This window comes from Tinamus guttatus, unplaced genomic scaffold, assembly GCF_059628265.1.
Source record: "Tinamus guttatus ecotype Peru unplaced genomic scaffold, ASM5962826v1 Tinamus_guttatus_pri_ptg000027l, whole genome shotgun sequence".
NCBI lineage: Eukaryota > Metazoa > Chordata > Aves > Tinamiformes > Tinamidae > Tinamus > Tinamus guttatus.
The window spans coordinates 2,886,476-2,905,629 of NW_028288561.1; the positions used below are offsets into that span (position 1 = coordinate 2,886,476).

At 40.2% G+C, this 19,154-nt stretch overlaps 1 protein-coding gene across 5 annotated transcripts in view; it reads left to right on the forward strand.

Moving 5' to 3' along the window:
• Window positions 1-19,154, forward strand: part of RIPOR3 (RIPOR family member 3) — a 47,613-nt gene that overhangs the window by 13,483 nt on the left and 14,976 nt on the right. For 3 of the 5 annotated variants that reach the window (XM_088528475.1, XM_088528493.1, XM_088528486.1), the window contains exons 2-11: window positions 5,978-6,106; window positions 9,725-9,871; window positions 12,123-12,201; window positions 12,968-12,991; window positions 13,127-13,180; window positions 13,909-14,058; window positions 14,675-14,738; window positions 15,168-15,211; window positions 15,876-16,001; window positions 17,934-18,079. In XM_088528475.1, coding sequence (XP_088384601.1) covers window positions 6,006-6,106; window positions 9,725-9,871; window positions 12,123-12,201; window positions 12,968-12,991; window positions 13,127-13,180; window positions 13,909-14,058; window positions 14,675-14,738; window positions 15,168-15,211; window positions 15,876-16,001; window positions 17,934-18,079 — 935 coding nt within the window. In that variant the 5' untranslated portion in view covers window positions 5,978-6,005. Of the gene's footprint in view, window positions 1-4,155; window positions 4,226-5,977; window positions 6,107-6,858; window positions 6,950-9,724; window positions 9,872-12,122; window positions 12,202-12,967; window positions 12,992-13,126; window positions 13,181-13,908; window positions 14,059-14,674; window positions 14,739-15,167; window positions 15,212-15,875; window positions 16,002-17,933; window positions 18,080-19,154 lie in introns of those variants that run through there. The other 2 variants (XM_088528479.1, XM_088528501.1) reach the window with 2 other exon arrangements.

The window sequence follows — 19,154 nt, forward strand, 5'->3', positions numbered from 1 at the left end:
TTTTAAATGTCAAATGTGAATGTAATTCTTATTAAAATTCAATGAAACTAGCTGTAAAGAGCCTAGATTGCTTTTAAAAATATGATTATATATTCCAAAATCATTTAAAATTTTGAAAATACAACCCAGCAGATGCAAGTTTGTTGAAAAGTAAAGAGCCCATCTAATAATTTGAGTTAAACAGGTTTAGGGCAAGAGGTCCTGTGGTAGGTAGTGCAGGTATCTAGAAAAGCATTAGCAGGCTCTGTACCTTTAGGCAAATTGCTGTGTAATTGTGCTTATTTCTCAGTGTTAAAACTGCAGAAATGCCTGATGCATATGGCTGGATGCATCTATACAGCTGTGGATTCACTGGATGTTACAACACGATGTTATAGCCATGATCTATATGGCTAAATATATATCTTTGACAGGCAGAAGTTGGTTTCATGCGTGGATTGCCTTTTTCTGCATTTCTTCTTTTATTTTCATTATAGGTGGCAGTGGGGAGGAAGACATGCGTAGTGGTGAGATGGGAGAGTTGGAAGATACCAGGCAGAAGCAAAACTGACCTGTTAGTGCTTCGGAGATTGATGGTAAAACTAGCAAGAGGAAAATGTTCTGGTCATCACAGGGAGCTACTTGTTTCCATTACTTTAAAATCTGTTTTAGGATACAGACTTGATAAAATACAGAACATACATTTTCAATATCTGTAATTACAACGGCTGTTCCCCTGAGTGGTGGACTAGTTACAGGTTATGTTTGTTGGCGTGAGCTCCTGGTTCTGGATGAATGATACCCTGAAGTCAGAGCATTACAGTGAATCACACGCAACCTGTGCAGATCGTCCTGTGCTGCTTGATCTTGAACTCCAGGGAAAGGGTATATCTGAAGAGAGGATCTCCTTTTGTGTGTAATGCTGTGTGAAAATAGCTATATTGAGATGCAGCTTCAGAGATTCTTTCTGTGTCTAATTCAAATAGCTTTTCATATCTAGAAAAAATAACTAGGGATTTTTTTTCTTTTTTTTTCAGTAACAGTATAAATAGAATGTCTGTGTAATAATTGAACAAAAATGCTGAAAATTTACGGGGTTTTAATCATAAATTTGGAATGTTTATCTAGCAAAGTAGACATTGCCACTGAGGTCAATGGTTTTTCTAAAGAATGCTTGAGAGCAAAGATTAAATATAGTGTGTACTTTCCCAGTGGATTCAGCCCTGTGCTGTACACAAGATAATTTCATTCATTATTCAGTCAGCCTTCATTACCTGCACCTTTAGAGTAATAAGGTCTGAGTTGTGTTGTTATCACATCTCAGGAGTTTCATTAATTTTAATGGGTCTGGATTCTCTAAATGTCCAAGGCTGCAGTGTAAATGCCAAGATCTAGAAAATTTCAGCCTATTCCAAGATAATGAAATTATCAAGAAAGTTTTACTGGTTCAGGCCCTGTCCAGCACTAAGTCTTTGATTAAAATGTTGACAGTATAGTAATACATTGTGGCAATTTGTTTTTTTTTCTTTATCCATGTTGTGAAAGACTCAAATCCCATTGTCTGCATTTGGATTAGGTTGTGGTAATGCAAAATAAAATCAACTGTTTGTTTTTCACAGTTAGAAGACAGACTGACCCCGTCATCCTTGCAAGTAAAGCTGGCATAATGTGTCCAGTTATAATTTTACATTAACATATAGTTGAAACGTAACAGTAGTAATCTAAAAAGGAGAGGAGAAAGTTAGCAGCTAGTGGCATAAAAGAAACGACTCTGATCTCATAATCTACCCAGAATCATAAATGTGATCCTGAGATCTCTTTACTGTCTGAAGAGACTGACATTTAATAGTTTCTGTTCTATCATATGGATTATTTTATATAGTGACTAATACTTTGCTTGGTTTCAACCTGGCTTTTATTTTTGGTTAATATGAAGCTTGCTGAAGCCAGTGAACAGTGGGTGCTGATTCCCTAATGACAGACCCTGCTGATGTAGTCACTTCTTATCTAGGCTATGGATTTGATGCATGTGTCCACAATTCACTGTAGCAAATATGGCACAATTTTTGCAAAAATGTAAAGGGAAGCAAATGAGTGTCCTTTAAGGAACAGCACCTTCAGAAACGGAACCTTAGAATATCCTAACAAAACACAAATTCCTTACTCTAGCAATAGTTCACCAAGTTTAAGTGAACCTCTAGGATATATTTAAAAGAAAAAGAAAGGTACCAATTTAAAGTACAAAACACAAGCAGAAATACTTTGTAAGAAGTCTGTGAGTCATGTTTTCCTCATAAAATTGTTGAAACTATTGTGCCTAGAAACAATTAAGAATATGACTAGGAATGGAAAAGTTTAGCCATAAATACAAACAGACACCAGCTTTTTGTTTGTGGAGGATGAAGGTCATTTGGCTTGAGGAATAGACTAATACTAACACAGATTATTTAGAACATGGGGTTTGAATGTACTCCCTGTTGCATAGAAGAGTAGATGTTTGGCCCTGTGTGTCTGGATACTTGGGAATACTGAGGTTAAATGACTGTAAAATATCGGGGTGCTGAAAACCATTGAAAATAGGAACCAACAAACAATCTTTTCTTTAAATGGAAAACACTTCTTTCAATTTATTTTAAATCATATTATTTAGGCCCTGAAATCTCAGTTTTACAACATTGCACATGTAAAACCTTAGAGTAAATTTAGGCAGTGTGGAGGTCTGTCTGAGGACTCTCAAACATCATCAAACATTATTTTTCAAGCCTCCTCCTTTTCTCCAGCAGATCAGTGTTTTTATTGCTCTTGTCAGGAGGCACCTTCCATCGGGCCTCAGAGTTTGTGTTCTACATGTGCCAGCCCAAAGCGAGCTGCTGTATTCACATGCTGTGCTTTTTGGGGAGATTCAATGTGAGGGCATAGCTCTGATCCCAAGGGACTAATCCCCGTATTTAAGAGATTCAAAGTCATTGACATGCCCAGCAGAGATGATAGATTGGAAGATGGATTTGAACTCAGCTTTGTCAGGAGTCCATATCTTATTTATTTCTAGCCTAAAAGGACAGTTCAATCTGAGATGTGTCCAGATGCTTTTACTCAGGGGCAGTCATAATGTAGCTCAGCACATTTATACAGACACTCTGGCTAGCAAAACCCTCTGTTTAAACAACTGCATTTATAAATCTTTCTTACCAATAAAATGCTGTCATGACATCCTACTTATGGCCTTCTAGTCAGAAGTGTGAAATGAGTGGTAAGATTTCTAGGTCACTACCAGGTGTGTAGCGTGACTTCATCAACATCATTTCAAAGTAAAATAGATAACTAATGATGTAGTCTCTTTCTTTCTCTCTTTTTCTCTTTCTCTCTCTCTTTCTTTCTTTCCTTTCTGTCTGTCTGTCTTTCATGAAAAGAAACCATATTGATAAAAATGTGCTTGTGAGTTGTATTTGAATGTTGCTGTATATGTTGCAACTAGATAGGACAGAGTCAGTGCCCTCGAGGATTGAACCTTTGTGCACGTATAAAGAAAAAACAACAAAAACATAAGCATTTAAAAAAATATTTATGGCTTTACGTAAGTGAGGTCCAATATATCTGTCATTTACACTAATTTGTGACAGCGTATCTTTTTGGAATCCAGAATAGTATTTGATTTTATACTAACATGTATGGCAATGGGCTCAGGGCTAAGCAATTTAGTTCTTTCACCAGCTGAGCCATGGGATCTGTACGTTTCAAACTTAACTTATGTTTGTTGGTCAGGGATCTCCCTGTTTTTGTTTGCTTAATATCTACAAGCTTCAAAGCCTTTCAGCCTCATGCGGATGCTTTAGGAGTCCTATAAAATTATGCAAGCAGCTTTCTTCTGCATTTCCACTGTCGCTTCTACCCATGAAATAGGGTTCTTAGGTTAGGGAGCTGAAGAATAGATCCTGGGAATCTTCCTCAGCCTTGATGAGGGATGTGGTCAATAACCATGAGGCTGTTTGTCTTATTTCTTCCTTTAACAGCTTGTTATGCAATGACATTTTTCAGTAAATTGCCTGTTTTTTTCAGACTAATGATCCTTTTGATGGGGTGACTGTTCACAGACTTGTAAGCATCTAAAAACTAAGGGAAAGAATGGAAATTATTACAAAACTTCAGCTGCCATGTGATGCAAGTGCAAGTCCTCTATGATTAGGGGTGTACAAGAGACAGCCTTTCAAAGCACGAGAACACAACTGCTGTGCAATTTGATTAAAAAGTGATTGAGTTGCACCTAAGTTTGTCCATATAGCAGGTTTTCTATTGATGCCACTGAAGCTGTGGAGTCCTGTGGAGTTTAATGCACAGAGGTACCAAATAAGTAGCTATACCCAACACTTGTCTTCTATGCAGCAAGCAAGCTAGCTTGCAAAGCAGGTAGCTGGCTTGGATTTGTGATTGTCAGATCTTGTTCTAATACCTCCTGCCTGTTTTTCATGGATATATTCATGAGCTTGGCAAAGCCTGCAGAAGAGACAAAGAAATAGGAGCTCTAAGACTTCAGGGAGCTAGCTGAGAGGTTTCACATCCCATAATCAGTTCTCACTCAAACAGAATCTCTGCTATGGATCTTTAGTTACTGCCGTAGCAGGTAATGGTACCTAAAGCACAGTCACTTACAGTAATTCCCTATACCTGGAGATGAACTTACAAACCTTGCCAGAATTTGCAAAATGCTCTCTAAATTTGCAAAATATGCTCAAAATCTCATCCCTCTTTGGAAAGTATATATAACCATCAGGCACTCTATGCTTTACATCCATTCTGGAAGAACACTGAGTTAGTTTGCTCTCCAAGCTAGTGACAGAGCCAGGAAAGAGTCTTGCTCTGACATTTCTGGGCTTCCAGTCTGAATAACTGCATCCACGCTGCTGGAATAATGTGGAGGCACAGGGATTGGGTGCAGATGTTTTTTTCCAGTATCTACACTGTTTAATAAGAGCTCCCAATGTCTTGGAGCATTTTCTGTAACCCAGGACAAACTTTTTCATGGAGTATCTCCATGCAGACCTCCTTATTGGAGTTTTCCGCCTCTGTACATACTTCTCTATAGAAAAAGATATTCCATTTTTTGTGCTTTACTTAGTCAAAAATTTTCAGCAATTTCGAATGGAGTTTTGTGTGAGTAAGGATTAAGAACTGAGAGGTAAATTAGGATTTGGCCTTCATTTTGGCATCATTAAAAAAAAACAAAGCAAAGATGCTAGTTGTGGTGTTTACATTACGCCAGCCTGTGGGGGAAAGGAAGGGAATTATTCTGTATATTAACTGTCTGGGTGATTTTCTACAGCTGCTTTGAGGGATTGTCTGTTACTTATATTGTAACTTGGATTCTCTAGACATATGGCAGTGAACACAGTTCTCCAGAAAGCAAAAGAGTTTGACTGATGGAAAACAGAAGAGAGCAAACCAAGAGAGCTTCTGCCAGAGGAGGAGCCTGAACCTGAATTTTACTGTTAAAACCAGACTCCTGCCTTGGGCTTAACTACCACACTCAGCCAAAGCCCTAATTCTGCTCTTGACTTCGATGTGGCTCTGCACAGATGCACAGAACTACTTTTGGACCTGGCTAAGTCTAGGGCTTAAGTATTGTTCTGGCATCCAGAGTGATTTGGAAGTACATGGGTTGGCCTGAGTTCCTTTTTCAGCAGTGGGACAATTACAGTTTATTTTATTTTTAAATCAGAAATGCAGAGAGCCTGTAAGTAGCCGATATTCTGACTTTTACATAGTAAGTTTGCAAAATCAATCAGCCATTGCAGAGGGCATGAGAGATTTTGTTTCAGCTAGTCCAATTCCTTATTAATTGTGTTGTGGATGGCACCAGAGGAAACCTGCTTAGCAGACAAGGACTTTTTTCTAGTTAATCTAATGGCTGTTGTTCTGAGTATTCCCTTTTGTGCAGCTTGTCAGTGTCTAAGTGTAAACTGTGAGAGGGCGTTTCACTCATCTGTTTTTCTGTTTATTTCAGAAGCCAACAGACTTCCTGACTGGCAGTCATGTCGGTCAAGCTCACGTTCGTCTCTCCTGGTGACGGCGGTGGTATCAGCAGGAGTTGTTCCTTCACGGGATTCAGCACTATGCAGAGCAGAAAATTAGCGTAAGTAACGCAAACAGAAAAGCTCCTGGTCCTCTGGACAAGAGACATTAGGCACCATGAATGCATTTACTGAGCTCAGGTATCCATATGTAGAAATTCTTTCTTGATTCTTATCTTAAAACGTGGGGTGTTGTCATTGTGCACTGAGAAGCAGCTACTACGGGTATTTCAGAGATGGCTGCATTTCAGAGGTTATGTAGCAAATATGTAGCAACGTGCTTATAGCATCCATTTTTTCAGCAAAATGTTGGTATGAAAGGTGTTGATGTGAGGCTACCTAAACTCTGTTGCTGTAGTGGCTTTCACCCACTTCTCTGCTGGGTTTCTGCAAGCTCAGGAACAGATAAGAACACAGAAATCACTTTACTTGCTAGCACATGAAGTAGGTCTGATTCTTAAATGGAAATGATGCAGATAAATAATACCACAATTGCCCATTTTTCCAGTTTTCATAAATTACCGATTTGAATGCATTAAGTGTAAGAACTGGAGGGAGCTGTGCCTTTCACAGAGGTGCAGGAGAGGCTGGTGCCCGGGGTGTCAGCCTGCCCCAGGCGCTGAGCTGGTGCCGGAGACGCCCAGCCCTGCGAGCCGCTGAGGAACACCAACCCGGCGGCTTCCCGAGGAAAGGTGAAGCCTTCCGAGTAGCTACGGTGACAACAAATCTCATACTGGGGATGCTAAAGGTTTATTCTTGCAAAATATGTAATTGAACCCGACGCAATTCCTGCAGTTGTTTAAGCAGAGCAACATTATGTTGGAGGAGGGACTTCTGGCACTGCTACAAAAGGAGGAGGGAGGGAAGACAAGGATGACTACTGTGAATTCACTGCTGTCAGTAAGGTCAAGAGTACAGGCAAGGCTGCAATAGACTCTTCCAGTTTTCAGTCCACTGCCATAACTGTTAAACCGTACTGCACTGCTTTTCCATTTTTGCTTATCATAAATTGTTGTATAGCCCTGCTTTACACTGATAAATCTGCAGCTTTTCCATGAGAAACACTCTTGTTCTTTATCTGAATTTAGTGATCCTTATATTGTTCGTGGAGTGCTTTTAGGAGGTGTGATTTATAAATAGAAAATTAATATAATCTCTGGCTGCCGGTGCTGCCAGAACAACAACAAAGTGAATTATTTAGAAACATCATACAGAAGTATTGAAAAATAGGCCTCTAATAGTATTTTTTTAAAAAAATCCTATTCTATATAAGTAAAATACCTGGCTCATCTCATAAAACATATTTTCAAAGAACCAGACGATGGAATTAACTTTTTCTGTAACCGCAAGATTGGTAAAGTGGGAGAAAAAATTAAATTCAAGGCAATTGTGACCCAACTGAGAAGTATTTACATTTGAATAAACAGATTTGTTATGGAAGCTGAGTAATAATAATACTGCACCTAACAAGGGCTGGACATCTTAAATCACAAGTATCACTAAGATCCTGAGAAAAACACAGGCAATAAATTCTATAAACAGACTTGATCTGGCAGTACCTAGTGGAAGTTCTTGCAGGGAAAGGAAAAGTGGTGAACAGCTGTTGTTCCAACAAAGGCACATCCAGCAGGGTAAGAACGCTCGAAATAGAAAAGTTCATATTTCCCTTAACATTGTTGTGTTGCTTTTAACTGCAAAGGTTTTTTAACCACATGCCTCTCCTTGTGCATTTTTTCATGATGTTGCTTTTTGTTACTAGCTGCTTAGACAAAGAAGAGTTTTGTTAAGGAGTCTCCACCATCAGGAAAACCCTTTGAAATGATGATGTGCACCAGATACAGCCTGGTGAATACCCAACAACCTTCCCAGCACAGTGAAGAACTTTCCTAACTAATTTCTCTCTCAGGCACTGTTGCAAAACACAGCAGGAGACTGCAGGGGCCCTGTGCAAGGTCTGTCCAAAAGATGACACACAAATCAGGTCCACATGGAGATTCTCGAGCAGACGCTAAATATACTTTTGCATTTCTTCAGCAATTTCCTTTTGAGGCTCTCAGTGAGACACCCTATTTCACTTTGCCTCACAATGGTCTGCTCAGGATGTAAATATTATTACTGTCATCTATTAAATGGCAATCTGATACTTAAATTACGAAGTTCACAAGGGAATATAGCTACATAACATCAAGCTTTTTGGTATTCTCCTTAAAGTCCCATACTGGACACTCTACATTTTCATGCAGTGTATGAAAATGGGATTTTAAGCTCAAGGTTTCCTAGCCTAGGACTGAGAACAGCTCTGAGGTTTGCCGGGCTGATAATTTAAGGACCAGACTCTCTTATTTCCTTACCCCTGGGGTCACATGCCTTGACCTTAAGGCAGCCTGTGGATAATTAAGGCTGGTGGAGTTCCTCACTTTCTCAGGTGAGCTGAATGTAGGACAGGGATTCTGGAAGAGGTGGGATGCCTTGCTGAGGGCAAGGCTCAGGTTGGTGCTGGGCAAAGTTTCCTTGTGTTATTTTAGAGGCTTGGCTTCAGGGGAATCTTAACAAAAACTAGAGAAAAATAACTAAGTCTTAGAGAGTGCAAAAATAGAGGTGAGCCAGGAGTCTGTGGGTGTGAAGTGTTTGCAGTGTTTGTATTCTGGTGTGTCTGCTGTGGAGTCATAGCTAATGGCTGGCTAGAGGTTTGATAATTCTTCAGAAGTTTTTAGGCAGTTTTTGTCATGACTTTTGAAAGTAAGTGTCATGCCAGGCATTGAAAAAACACAGGCAATAAATGTAATCTGGGCTCAGGAGCTGTCTTTTTAAAAATATGTCAGGAGTCTTAAATGAGCATTTAAATAGGTACTTCTAAAGGGTTTTTAGGAGGTCTTTACAAGAATGAATGATAGTATAAGAAAATTATAGTCTCTTGATCAAGCCTTAATACTAATTGTTTGTGTTAGGTATAATCTGTTTAATTGTTGTGTCTCAGCTAGTACTTAAAGTGTTAAGGCTTTAGGCCATTCACTGTTTGGGGATTACTGATAGCTGGAGAGCAGCAGCCTCTTGAAATCTAATTCTCCCTCTAGTTCAGGGTTGTTAGACCTTGGACAGATAAAAAGCTTGTTGCCTTGGTTTCCTGCATCTCCTCTGAGAGTAAGAATGAGGCTGTCCCTGCCCCCTTACCTGAGCTTGAGCAGAGCAGCTGCGTGAAGGTGCTCGGGGATCTAGGTCCTTAGTTGCCATGCAAGACAAGGGCAGTCTGAACAGTAACCTCTTAAAAAAAAAAAAAAAAAAATCCTGTTCTGTGCCCTACCTCAAAAGAAATGTAGAGCTGCATGATTTTCTATATCCCTTAAGAAGGGTTAAAAAAGCCCTGCTAAGCTCTTCAGTGTCTATCTGAAGCTGGGAAGATAGATTTTTAGCGTCTTCTTCTGGCTGAACTATAGTTTAGAAGCCGTTTTTCTGTTTCTGATGAAGTTGTAAAAACTTCTCTGCCTGGATATCTAAAGCTGGTCCTTGTCTATTTAATGTTATCTGTGAAAGTGTTCTCACTCTTTTGAAGAATTCTACTCTGTTGAGTAAGCGGTACCTGGGGTTAGGTATAACTTGTAGCCTGGAAGCTCTGTGCATTAGGATGTTCTCCTGGGTGGTGGGTTTTACATCTTTACCTGTTTTGTTTTTCCTTTGTGCAGAAAGTCTCTCAGCAGAAGTTCGGTGAGATCAAGAATGTCCCTGAGATCCCCCAAGGCTTATTCTTCTCTGCAGAAGGGGGAAGTCATCTGGGATCCAAAACCACTTCAGGTGAAGAAAATTTTTGAAGCTTTGAAGAAAGGACTTAAGTAAGGACTTTTAAAATATTGTAATTGCCTTACCTAGTCACGGTGCCTGAGTTTGTGTATCCCATTGTTCTCTCTATCTTCTCTTGACTCTCTGAACTTGTCTCTGTGTGGTGGGTTTTTTTTTCCTCCCCAAAGCTGCTTGTTGTCTTGCTAATATAGACCAGAAAGCAAGAAGCAGCACTAGGTGCTCTTTAGCTGTGTCTTTCCCTGCAAAATTTATGGTGACTGTGGTAGCTAATCAATCTTTAATGGAACTATCAAGTCTTTTAATATTATTATATAAATATTTTCATATTTTTAAATATGTATCGATAAGATAGTATATTATTTATATCTTAACCATTACAGTTGGTGTTGATGGGTCTGGGCTAGGATTGTAGGAACTTTATTTACATCCTAAAGAAGGGTATAAATATTATACTACTCTATGTACTATATCCTACTGCTGTAGGAGGATTAAATAGTATCCCTTGGATTAATAATTCCTATGGCTTTTTATATTGGTGTCCCACTAGCTGTTCGTGCATGTTACTGCCATCCCCAGAATTTTGTTATTGTATTAAATCATAGGTTTTTAAACTAAGAACACACACACAAAAAAGTAATAATTTGTTGTAAACTCAGATGTGTCACTTCCTATGCCAATGAAAGACTGAAATCCTAGCCTTAAAAATGTGAGTCAATGTCTTATTAGTGGATCTAGTTTTAAAACTTTTTTTTTTCTCAAAGTTTAGAATTTATCAGGGATTAGGGAGGAACAAACATAAAATGGATCAGAATTTGTTCCCAGTTGTAAAAGGAATGCTGTATGATCAGGCTTCTGCCAAACCTGAGTAGCTAACTGACTATAGTAACCTACAGAAAACAACTGTATTGAATAGTGATGAAAAGTCCAAATTTTAAGTAAATGCAGATTAAATCCAGTTTCTGTTGGAGTGGGTTTTTTCCCCTCAGTATGGAGCATGTTTTACGTGCCTCTTTTCTTATAGTTATAGCAAGTAACTCCTAATTCTGTTAACCCTCTGGGTACCTCTCCATCAAGCTAGCAGCTCTAATGTGCTTAAATGTAAAAATGATGAAGTCCTTTTAAAAGGAAAGCAAACCCTTTCCTGTCACCAGCTTTGGCTACTTCTGCACTGAGCTGTTAACTGGCAAGCGTAAAGAGCAGGCAGCTGAGTGCTGGAGCCAGAGAGGGCCTTGAGGGAGCTGGGTTTGCAGCAGTGAGAAAATGAAACACACCAAAGCACATATGAAGAAGTGCAGCTGTCTGCATAAACTCATGTATTTTGACTCTTCAGATCCCGTGTTCCTTTTACAGCACTTGCTAAGTGACTGTGTTTCTCTGCACTAAAAGTGCTCTGAACTAAATGCAAAGTTGGGAAAAGGTGGTTTCAGCAGAAACAGCTGAACACTCTGTGGCAGCTCCTAAGGGACAGCACTGTCATGCAAGCAAATCTGTAGAAGCCAACTAGCACCATGTGCTTTGCAATTTGCAGAATAGTTTCTGTTCTTGGAAAAAATAATGCATCAAGAAATTGTCTAGCACAGCCAAGGTGGTATTCAGCTGTGTTTGCTAAAACACTGGCTGGGCTACCTTGCATGCAGAGTACTGCTATGAGCTTGGTTTTGTGATGCAAGATTTTCTTGCTTGTAGTTCTTTGGCTTTGTGAGCTGGAGCTCGATGATGAGCACTCCTCAGTCACTGTAAGAAGCAAATGAACTGGTCCTCAACCTTACAGAAAAGACTCTAGAAGGCCAAACAGGAGTGACTAAGCTGGAAGAAGAGCTCTGTCAGCTGGGTTGTGTGTGTAGAACTTGCTATTCTGCTACATCCTTTCTTTCCTCTTGCCTTTGTTAGTAGTTGCAGCTCCATTTTGTGTCTCGTTTTGTGTTTTGCCTCATATTCCCAGAATAAAGTCTGTCTTCATCTAAAAGTGATCATTCAAATTAAAGGGAAACAAGCAAAGATGTTCCTTAGCAACTGCCACATCTGTCTTCTGCTTTTTTAGGAGTAGCTCTGCATTTAGGACCTTTGTCCAGAACCCCCCTTTCTCCTCATCTGACCCCTGATGCTCTATATGGCCATTCACAATCTCCAGAGGGGAAAACAAGAGAAACAAAGTGGCTTTGCAACATTTTACTGAAAGATCCTGTGTGTGAGATGTTATAATGAATGTACAAGTAGACTTTAACACTTCAGGGTTTTTTCTTTTTTTTTTTTTTTTGTTCCTTTTTCTTTTCCTCCCTCCAGTGAATACTTGGAAGCACATCAGGCTGAGTTGGATTATCTCTCTGGTCGTCACAAAGATACGAAGAGGAATTCCAGATTGGTAAGAATACTTCTGACATCAATCACTGTAATTACTGTAAGAATGCTGGTATGAGAATCGATGGTGTCTCTCACTTCTGGGACTGCCAGGGTTTTCCAGTTCTAGCATCGCAGTGCGACACAGCAGTGCAGGACAGCTTGAAGTCTACCACGCAAGTGTGGTTGGTTCTTGGTGCTGGAACATCTTGCATCGTATCTCTAGATGTGAGAACTCAACTTGGGATTTCCAACATCCAGCTGTGATTTTTGTTCAGATCTCTTTCCTTTTCTTATTGTGCTGGTGCCAGTTTGGTGGTCGGTGTTTGTGCCTGCCTCTAGATTGGAATAGCCACAGAGGTCAGGCTTGGTGTGGTAGATGTGACCTAGCAACTTAGATTCTACCGTGTTCTCAGATCCGTAGGAGTACCTTCAGCAACAGTGTTGATGAAAAGACAATTAATAGATCCAGTTTGCCTTTTGTTTGGGACATAAAGTTGTCTTTCATAGCTAGATTTTAACAAGTTAATCTCCCGTGTGCCATTGCCAACATCCAGATCCCTGTTACAGCTGATGATGAGACTGTCATCATCTCAGTTCAGGAATCTGGGTACAAAAACAAACTCCTCACAGAAAAAGAGAATACTAATAGATAAAAGGGATATGTGAGCAGTGGCTCTTAATTTACTGCAATTAAAGATTTGCATAGTGGTAATGTAGTAATTATGAAAATATCTTTAGTATGTACAAATATACACTCTCCTATTCAGCTGGTTGTATTTCTTTTTCAGGCCTTCTATTATGACCTGGATAAGGTAAGGCTTGTGACACTGCAAAAAAGAGAAAAATTGGAATGATGATCACTCTGTTACATAAAGATATCTAATTATATTTGAACAACAACATATATTGGAACAACTTCTCAAGTGCCTTTCTTCCCTTCTTAAAAGCAAATTCGCTCTGTGGAGAGATACATCAGAAAACTGGAGTTTCACATAAGCAAGGTGAGGGAATTTTTGCTTTGTAAGGCTTGTGCTGCTGTACCAGCGCTCTCTGAATAAAAAAGAAAAAACACTTCCACTGCAGCTTCTTTAACGGAGAACAACGCTGGGTACTTTTCAAAAGCTGTAAGCACTGGATTACAGAAGGAGGGTTTGTTTGTTTATTTTTTTTTCTTGGATGGTTCTATTCAGGTTAAATATCGGACATAACCCAACCTGAGCCTGTCTCTGAAACCAGTTTGCATATTCTGCCAGTTTATTCAGAATGATGCTGATATGGGAGACTCTTATCCCCTCCCTTCTCCTACAAGGGGCCTAGAGAGGCAGTTCTGTAGACTGCATGTTTGATTCCAAAGGAATGAAATCTCTAACACAGAATAAAACCCTTAAACTTCACCTGTACTGAAGGGATTGGTTTCCGTCTCCCCAAGTAATTTTGCCACAAACAAAGTGTTGCTTGTACTCCCTGTCTTCTTTCCTGATAATAGGAGAGTAGTGAGTTTATTGATATTCCCTCCGTCTTTGCAGGAATGTCTAAATATAAACAGTGCACTCTTTATTCAGTCTGTAAAGTGCACGAATTGCTGCTTGGTGCAATGCTCTGATAATGGGATTTTGTTTTCTCTTGACAGAGAAGACCAGGCTGATGTTTCCTCCCAAAACTTGTTAAAATCGCTTTGTTCTTTCTTCTCTCTCCCTTCCCTATGTTCCCCTCCTTTTTAATCTTGAAGGTAGAAGAGCTGTATGAAGCTTACTGTATCCAGTGCAGGCTACGAGATGGGGCTGCTAATATGAAGCAAGCCTTTTCCTTGTCTCCTTCCACCAAAGCCTCCAGAGAGAGCCTAGTGGAGCTTTACAAGAACTTTCAAGGGTGCACAGAGGTAGGAAACGCTGCACACATCCAGCAAGGAGCTGACTGAGTTCCTAGCCAAAAATGTGCCACTTTCTAATGGCTTTATTTATTTATTATTTAAATGCTACGGGCTTAGAGAAAATACAGGTACATAATGCTAACTAAAGCTTGAGAGATATGTACGTAATGTGTAGAATTCTTGAAATCTCTGCCTTAACTTTTTGGCCAACTAGTTTGTTACTACTCATTTTGGCATTGTCATGCATTCATGGAAAAACCTTCTTTGTTTCTGCTTTAATGTGGAGCCCAGTGTAATTTTTCAGGGAAGTAATGGGAGTGGAGGAGTAGAATTGAATACATAATTAATATGCTGTGCTATTGTTATCAAACAAGCTGCAAAAGGTACCTGAGGGCGATTTGCTCAAGCAGTTCAGCTCACTTGCAGAGCTGCTTCACTTTTCTGTCTTAAAAGTAGTTTTAATAGACTGCGTTGGCCTCCACTGGTGAAGATGTTAGTGTGTCCTTTTAAAAAAGGTAAAATCTAGCTCAAATCCTTTAGAGGTGAGATAAGAAAATGGCATGTACAGCAAGGGTGATTATTTTACATTGCTTTTCAACCACAGTGACTGTTGCCTCCTTTCTAGGATATGTGCTTTATAGAAGGGGCACTGGAGGTCCATTTGGGAGAGTTTCACTTGAAGATGAAAGGTATGTTCCCTTCTCATTTCCTTCAGGACTCATCAACAGAATAAATAGCCACTGAATGGATGAGAGATACTTTTTTCATAGAAAAAATGAGATAATTTTTTTTCATAGAAAACCCGCAGTCACTGTTAGTTGCTTCCACTGGGTTTCTGGGTCATATTCTGAACATAAACTTGGCAAACTTATGTTTGCTTCAGTGTTGTAAAACATTATCTGCAATGATATTTTCCATTTGAGAACAAAAACTGGCATGTTTTTTCCCCTTGGCTCAAGTAAAAGTTGTCCTTATAAGAGTGTTTTGGGTTGCAACACAGCTTCCACGTGTGGAGCTGTCTGCAAGGGGTGTTAGCCAGATACTTCATTTATTGCAAGCAGAGGCTTTGGGGGGACACTGAAATTCCAAAATATGAGGAGTTTGCTTCTCTTTTTCAGGCCTGGTCGGCTTTGCACGTCTCTGCCCAGGAGACCAGTATGAGGTGCAGTATGCAGCAATTCATTTTCTTTGTTTTACTACTTGGACTCTGTTGGAATAGCAGAGCACGGGTGCAGTATGTGGAAGGGAAGCAGGAAACGGAGTAGAACAAAACCATGTGCTGTGCTGATGAGGACGGTGCTGTGGCACCTTCCTTAGTTACTCTGGCTTCTGAGATGGAAAGACATAATTTAAGAGCTTTGAGAGAGTGTAAAGGTGGCAGTGATTGCCTGTTGAAGCCAACCTGGCAGGTGATTGTGTGTTCAAAGCTGCCCCTACAATGAAGCAACCTTGTTGCTCCCTCTTTCTCGACATACTGCTCTGGGCGTGATTTGGATGCGTATTAGTAGGTGTGACTGGGTTGGTTTCCTATTTCTAGCAGTACCAAATTAATTCTTACGCCCTGTATTTTAAGAACTGCTGCACTGAGTATTTGATTCAGTTTTGCAAGCTCTTCTAGCATGAATGGGACTGCTTGATTAAGGCATTAAAGCTCACAGGGTTAACTCATGCCTCTCATTTCCTGCCTTTATCCAAGTTCCTACATAGATAGTGATCAGAGAAAATGTTGGCCTCTGCAGTTTTAGAACAGTGAGGCTTGTTGGTCCAAGAGAATGTTTTGGGATGCTGATACAGTGTGTCTGACTTCTACTCTCCATGTTTTCCAGGTGTTCGTGCGCCTGGGACGCCAAAAATGGAGGCTAAAAGGCAAGATTGAGACAGATGACAGCCAAACATGGGATGAAGAAGAAAAGATTTTTATACCCAATCTGCATGAGAAGTTTGAAATCAAGGTGTGGTGTATGATGGTTGGGCTGAAATCAGTGCGTTAATGGGTCATCTGTCATATTGCTCACCTGATAGCCTGCCATGCAGTTTCCAAAATTGTTAAGCACTGTGGTGTTTTTCCTGTGGGTTTTTCTATTTGCTTGTTTTCTACTCACTTAAAAATGGCAGGTTTTTTATGATTAATTTTTTTATGATTAAAAAATTGTGTGTGTATATAATATGCATGTATATACACAATCTGTATCGTCCCATGTAGAATTTCTGGGTATTAAATACCTGGAGTTTTGTTGAATTTCAGTTTTCATTGAAAATATATGTATCAAGAATATATAACTATATGCCGATATAAATTGTCTGTACTTTAAAGAAAACTGGCAGAACTTTAAGTAAGGATGTAAAGAGCTTCCAAAGAGAATAAGCCGTAACAGCAAGAGAGCAGGGCTAGTGTTCTGGTGCACTGGGGACACCCTGGGGACACGTGTGGTCTTCAGAGCCACATGCAGCTGTCCCTGGCAGCGCCTCTGCTGCTGGCCTGGCAGGTGGAACGGGTCTGTAAGCAGCTCTTCCCCATAGCCTGGCATGTCTTGTGCACCAGACTCTTAGCCATGACTCCTCAGGGAGCTGAGGCTGCAGGCGGCTGGATCCAGTGCCGCGGGGACGCGGTGCCAGCGCACGGCTTCGCGTTCCGGCTGCTGCCTAAAACAGCTAGTGCAGATTCCCCTCCTATCTGGAAGCAACAACTGGGTTACATAGGACAGACGTTTTGACGTTTTGCCAGCCCTAAGAAATGTGCCTGTAACACGTTTTTGCCACTACTACACAATAAAAATTGGGTAAGAGGCTAATTCATGCGCCTGTTTTCCCATAATAATTGTAAAACCTTATATTCCTTTGTGCGATGATGAATCGTTTAAAGTTTAGAGAGAGCTAATACGGTGTCTTTCTGTCGGCTTGAAAGACGATTAACTAAGGTTCTGCATACCCTTTTTCCACCTTGTACTTAATAGTCTTTACCCAGTGCAAATACCTAGGAGGTTAAAAAGGAAAAAAGGTGCAAAATACAGTTTTCCAAAAGGATCCTAGCAACATCATCTCCTCTAAGAGCCAGCGGAAATCTAGGCAGTTAAGTAATTCTTGAAGTAGACTTCTGGCACGTGTGCTAAAATTCTGTGCCGAGTCTGATGCTGCTTTATGCTTTTGTTTCAGATGCAGCAGGACAATCTGATGTTCAGTTAATAGTATATTTTTATAGCAAATATTTATTAGTAAATGTTTTATTAGGTTTTTAAAGTAGCAGATGCAGAAAAGTGCCAGACTGGAAAAATTGCAGGCTTTTGCTCTTGATAATAAATCTGGAGCCTCCTGTGGGCTTAGAGGAAGGACTTACACTTGTAAATTCTGATTGTTTATTAATTTATTTATTTATTGTCTGCTGAGCTCATGACAGTTAAAAAGGTCATAGTGGGTGCAGACAGATGGGCTTCCTGACTCTTCAGGCAAGTGGGAGCTGAAGTAGTCTAGCATAGGTAGGTGAATGTTGGTATTATGTGTGTGTTTTTTCCTGAAAGACGGGCTTATTATAATATTGGCATAAATGTGACAGATACGCACAAAAAAAAAGACAATTATTTGTGGATGCCAAACCAAAATTGTCAAAAATCTAGACAAGAACTTCTTTCTTAAGTTATAGTTGATCAAGTTCTGTTGTCAGAAGTGTTACACAGCTCTGTGCCGCCCACTCCATTGGAAGCTGTCCATGACCTGGTCCTTGTGGGAATATTGGCTCACAGCAGTTTATGAGCCTAGCCTTGAGTAACCAAATTTGAGTTTGTCGTGGGTGTCAGAACAGATTTGAGGCCAAGGGCTCAGATCCTTTCTATGCACGTGAATCTTAGGATTGTCTGGCCTGATGAAAATGGATTTCTTTCTTCCTGCAGGTGACAGAACTGCGAGGACTGGCCACTATTCTGGTTGGTGTGGTGACATGCGACAGCATAAACTTCTTCACAACAAAGCCTCAGGCAATCATTGTGGATATAACTGAGCTGGGCACCATCAAGCTACAACTGGAGGTCCTCTGGAAGTAAGTACGGCTTCAAATTAAAAAGCTGGAGCTAAAAATTTGAAATAAAGGCTCCTTAACGTGTCACTCAGCAGCATTCAACATCGTAGACCTCCTTTCTGTTTGCAGAGCAGGTGCTGGCTAGATAGCAGCCACGTGCCCTCCCACAGCTGCTTTGCCTGATCTCAGTCCTGGGGGGGAAGATGGTTCCTTTTTCTGTGACCCGTCAGTTCCTTGCACTGATGTTGCTGAAGCCAGGGCTGGCTACACCGAGCTCTTGCTTAGCTTACTGATGTGTCAGGGTGGGCATTCAACTCGGCCTTTAAACGGTGTATATACCTCTGTGAAGCTTGAACAATAAAACTTAAAGGTGATGAAATGAAGCTGGGAATAACGGCTTTTAGGCACAATAAAAATATGACTGAAAACTAAAGCAATCACTGTTACTAGATCACAGGGTTTTTTTTTTTTTGCTTGTTTGTTTGTTTGGGTTTTTTTAGTTTTTTAAAAAAAAAAACACAGGAAAAAAAAGAACACGAGGGGGGGAAAAGAAGCTTCTCCAGAGACTTGTATTTACTCTATGATCACAGCTGTAAGAGGACTGTTTGTGCACTACAGAGAAGCTCACTTGCAGGCAAAATAGTTGTGGTTTTACATGGTGCATGTGACTTGAAAAAATGTTTTAAGTTTGTAAATTGACTTATTTTTGTAGTGAATTACTGATGCTATTAAAGTCACCTGTGTGGATGCTGCGTTGGAACTCTTTGCTCACTAGACAAATAGTACATTTTTTTTGTTGCAGTTGTTTTTAATGCAGTGCTGTATCTCCTGCTGCGGGTGTACCACTGCATCTTGCCAGGCTCTATCTTCTCTCCTCAGTTAGGCTGGCTGTGCCTACGTGGGTGTATGAGGAGCCTGATGTAGTCCTTTCCCAACAGCACTGTCTGGTGTTATTATAACTTGTAGCTCTGATGTCTGCACGTCATGTAATAACTTCTTGCACTTAAATTGTTTTGCAAATGAGTGACCTGCTTTCCTGAGGATCTTGGAAGAAGCGAGGAAAATGATGTGATGGTTGCCTAACTACTGGGTATGG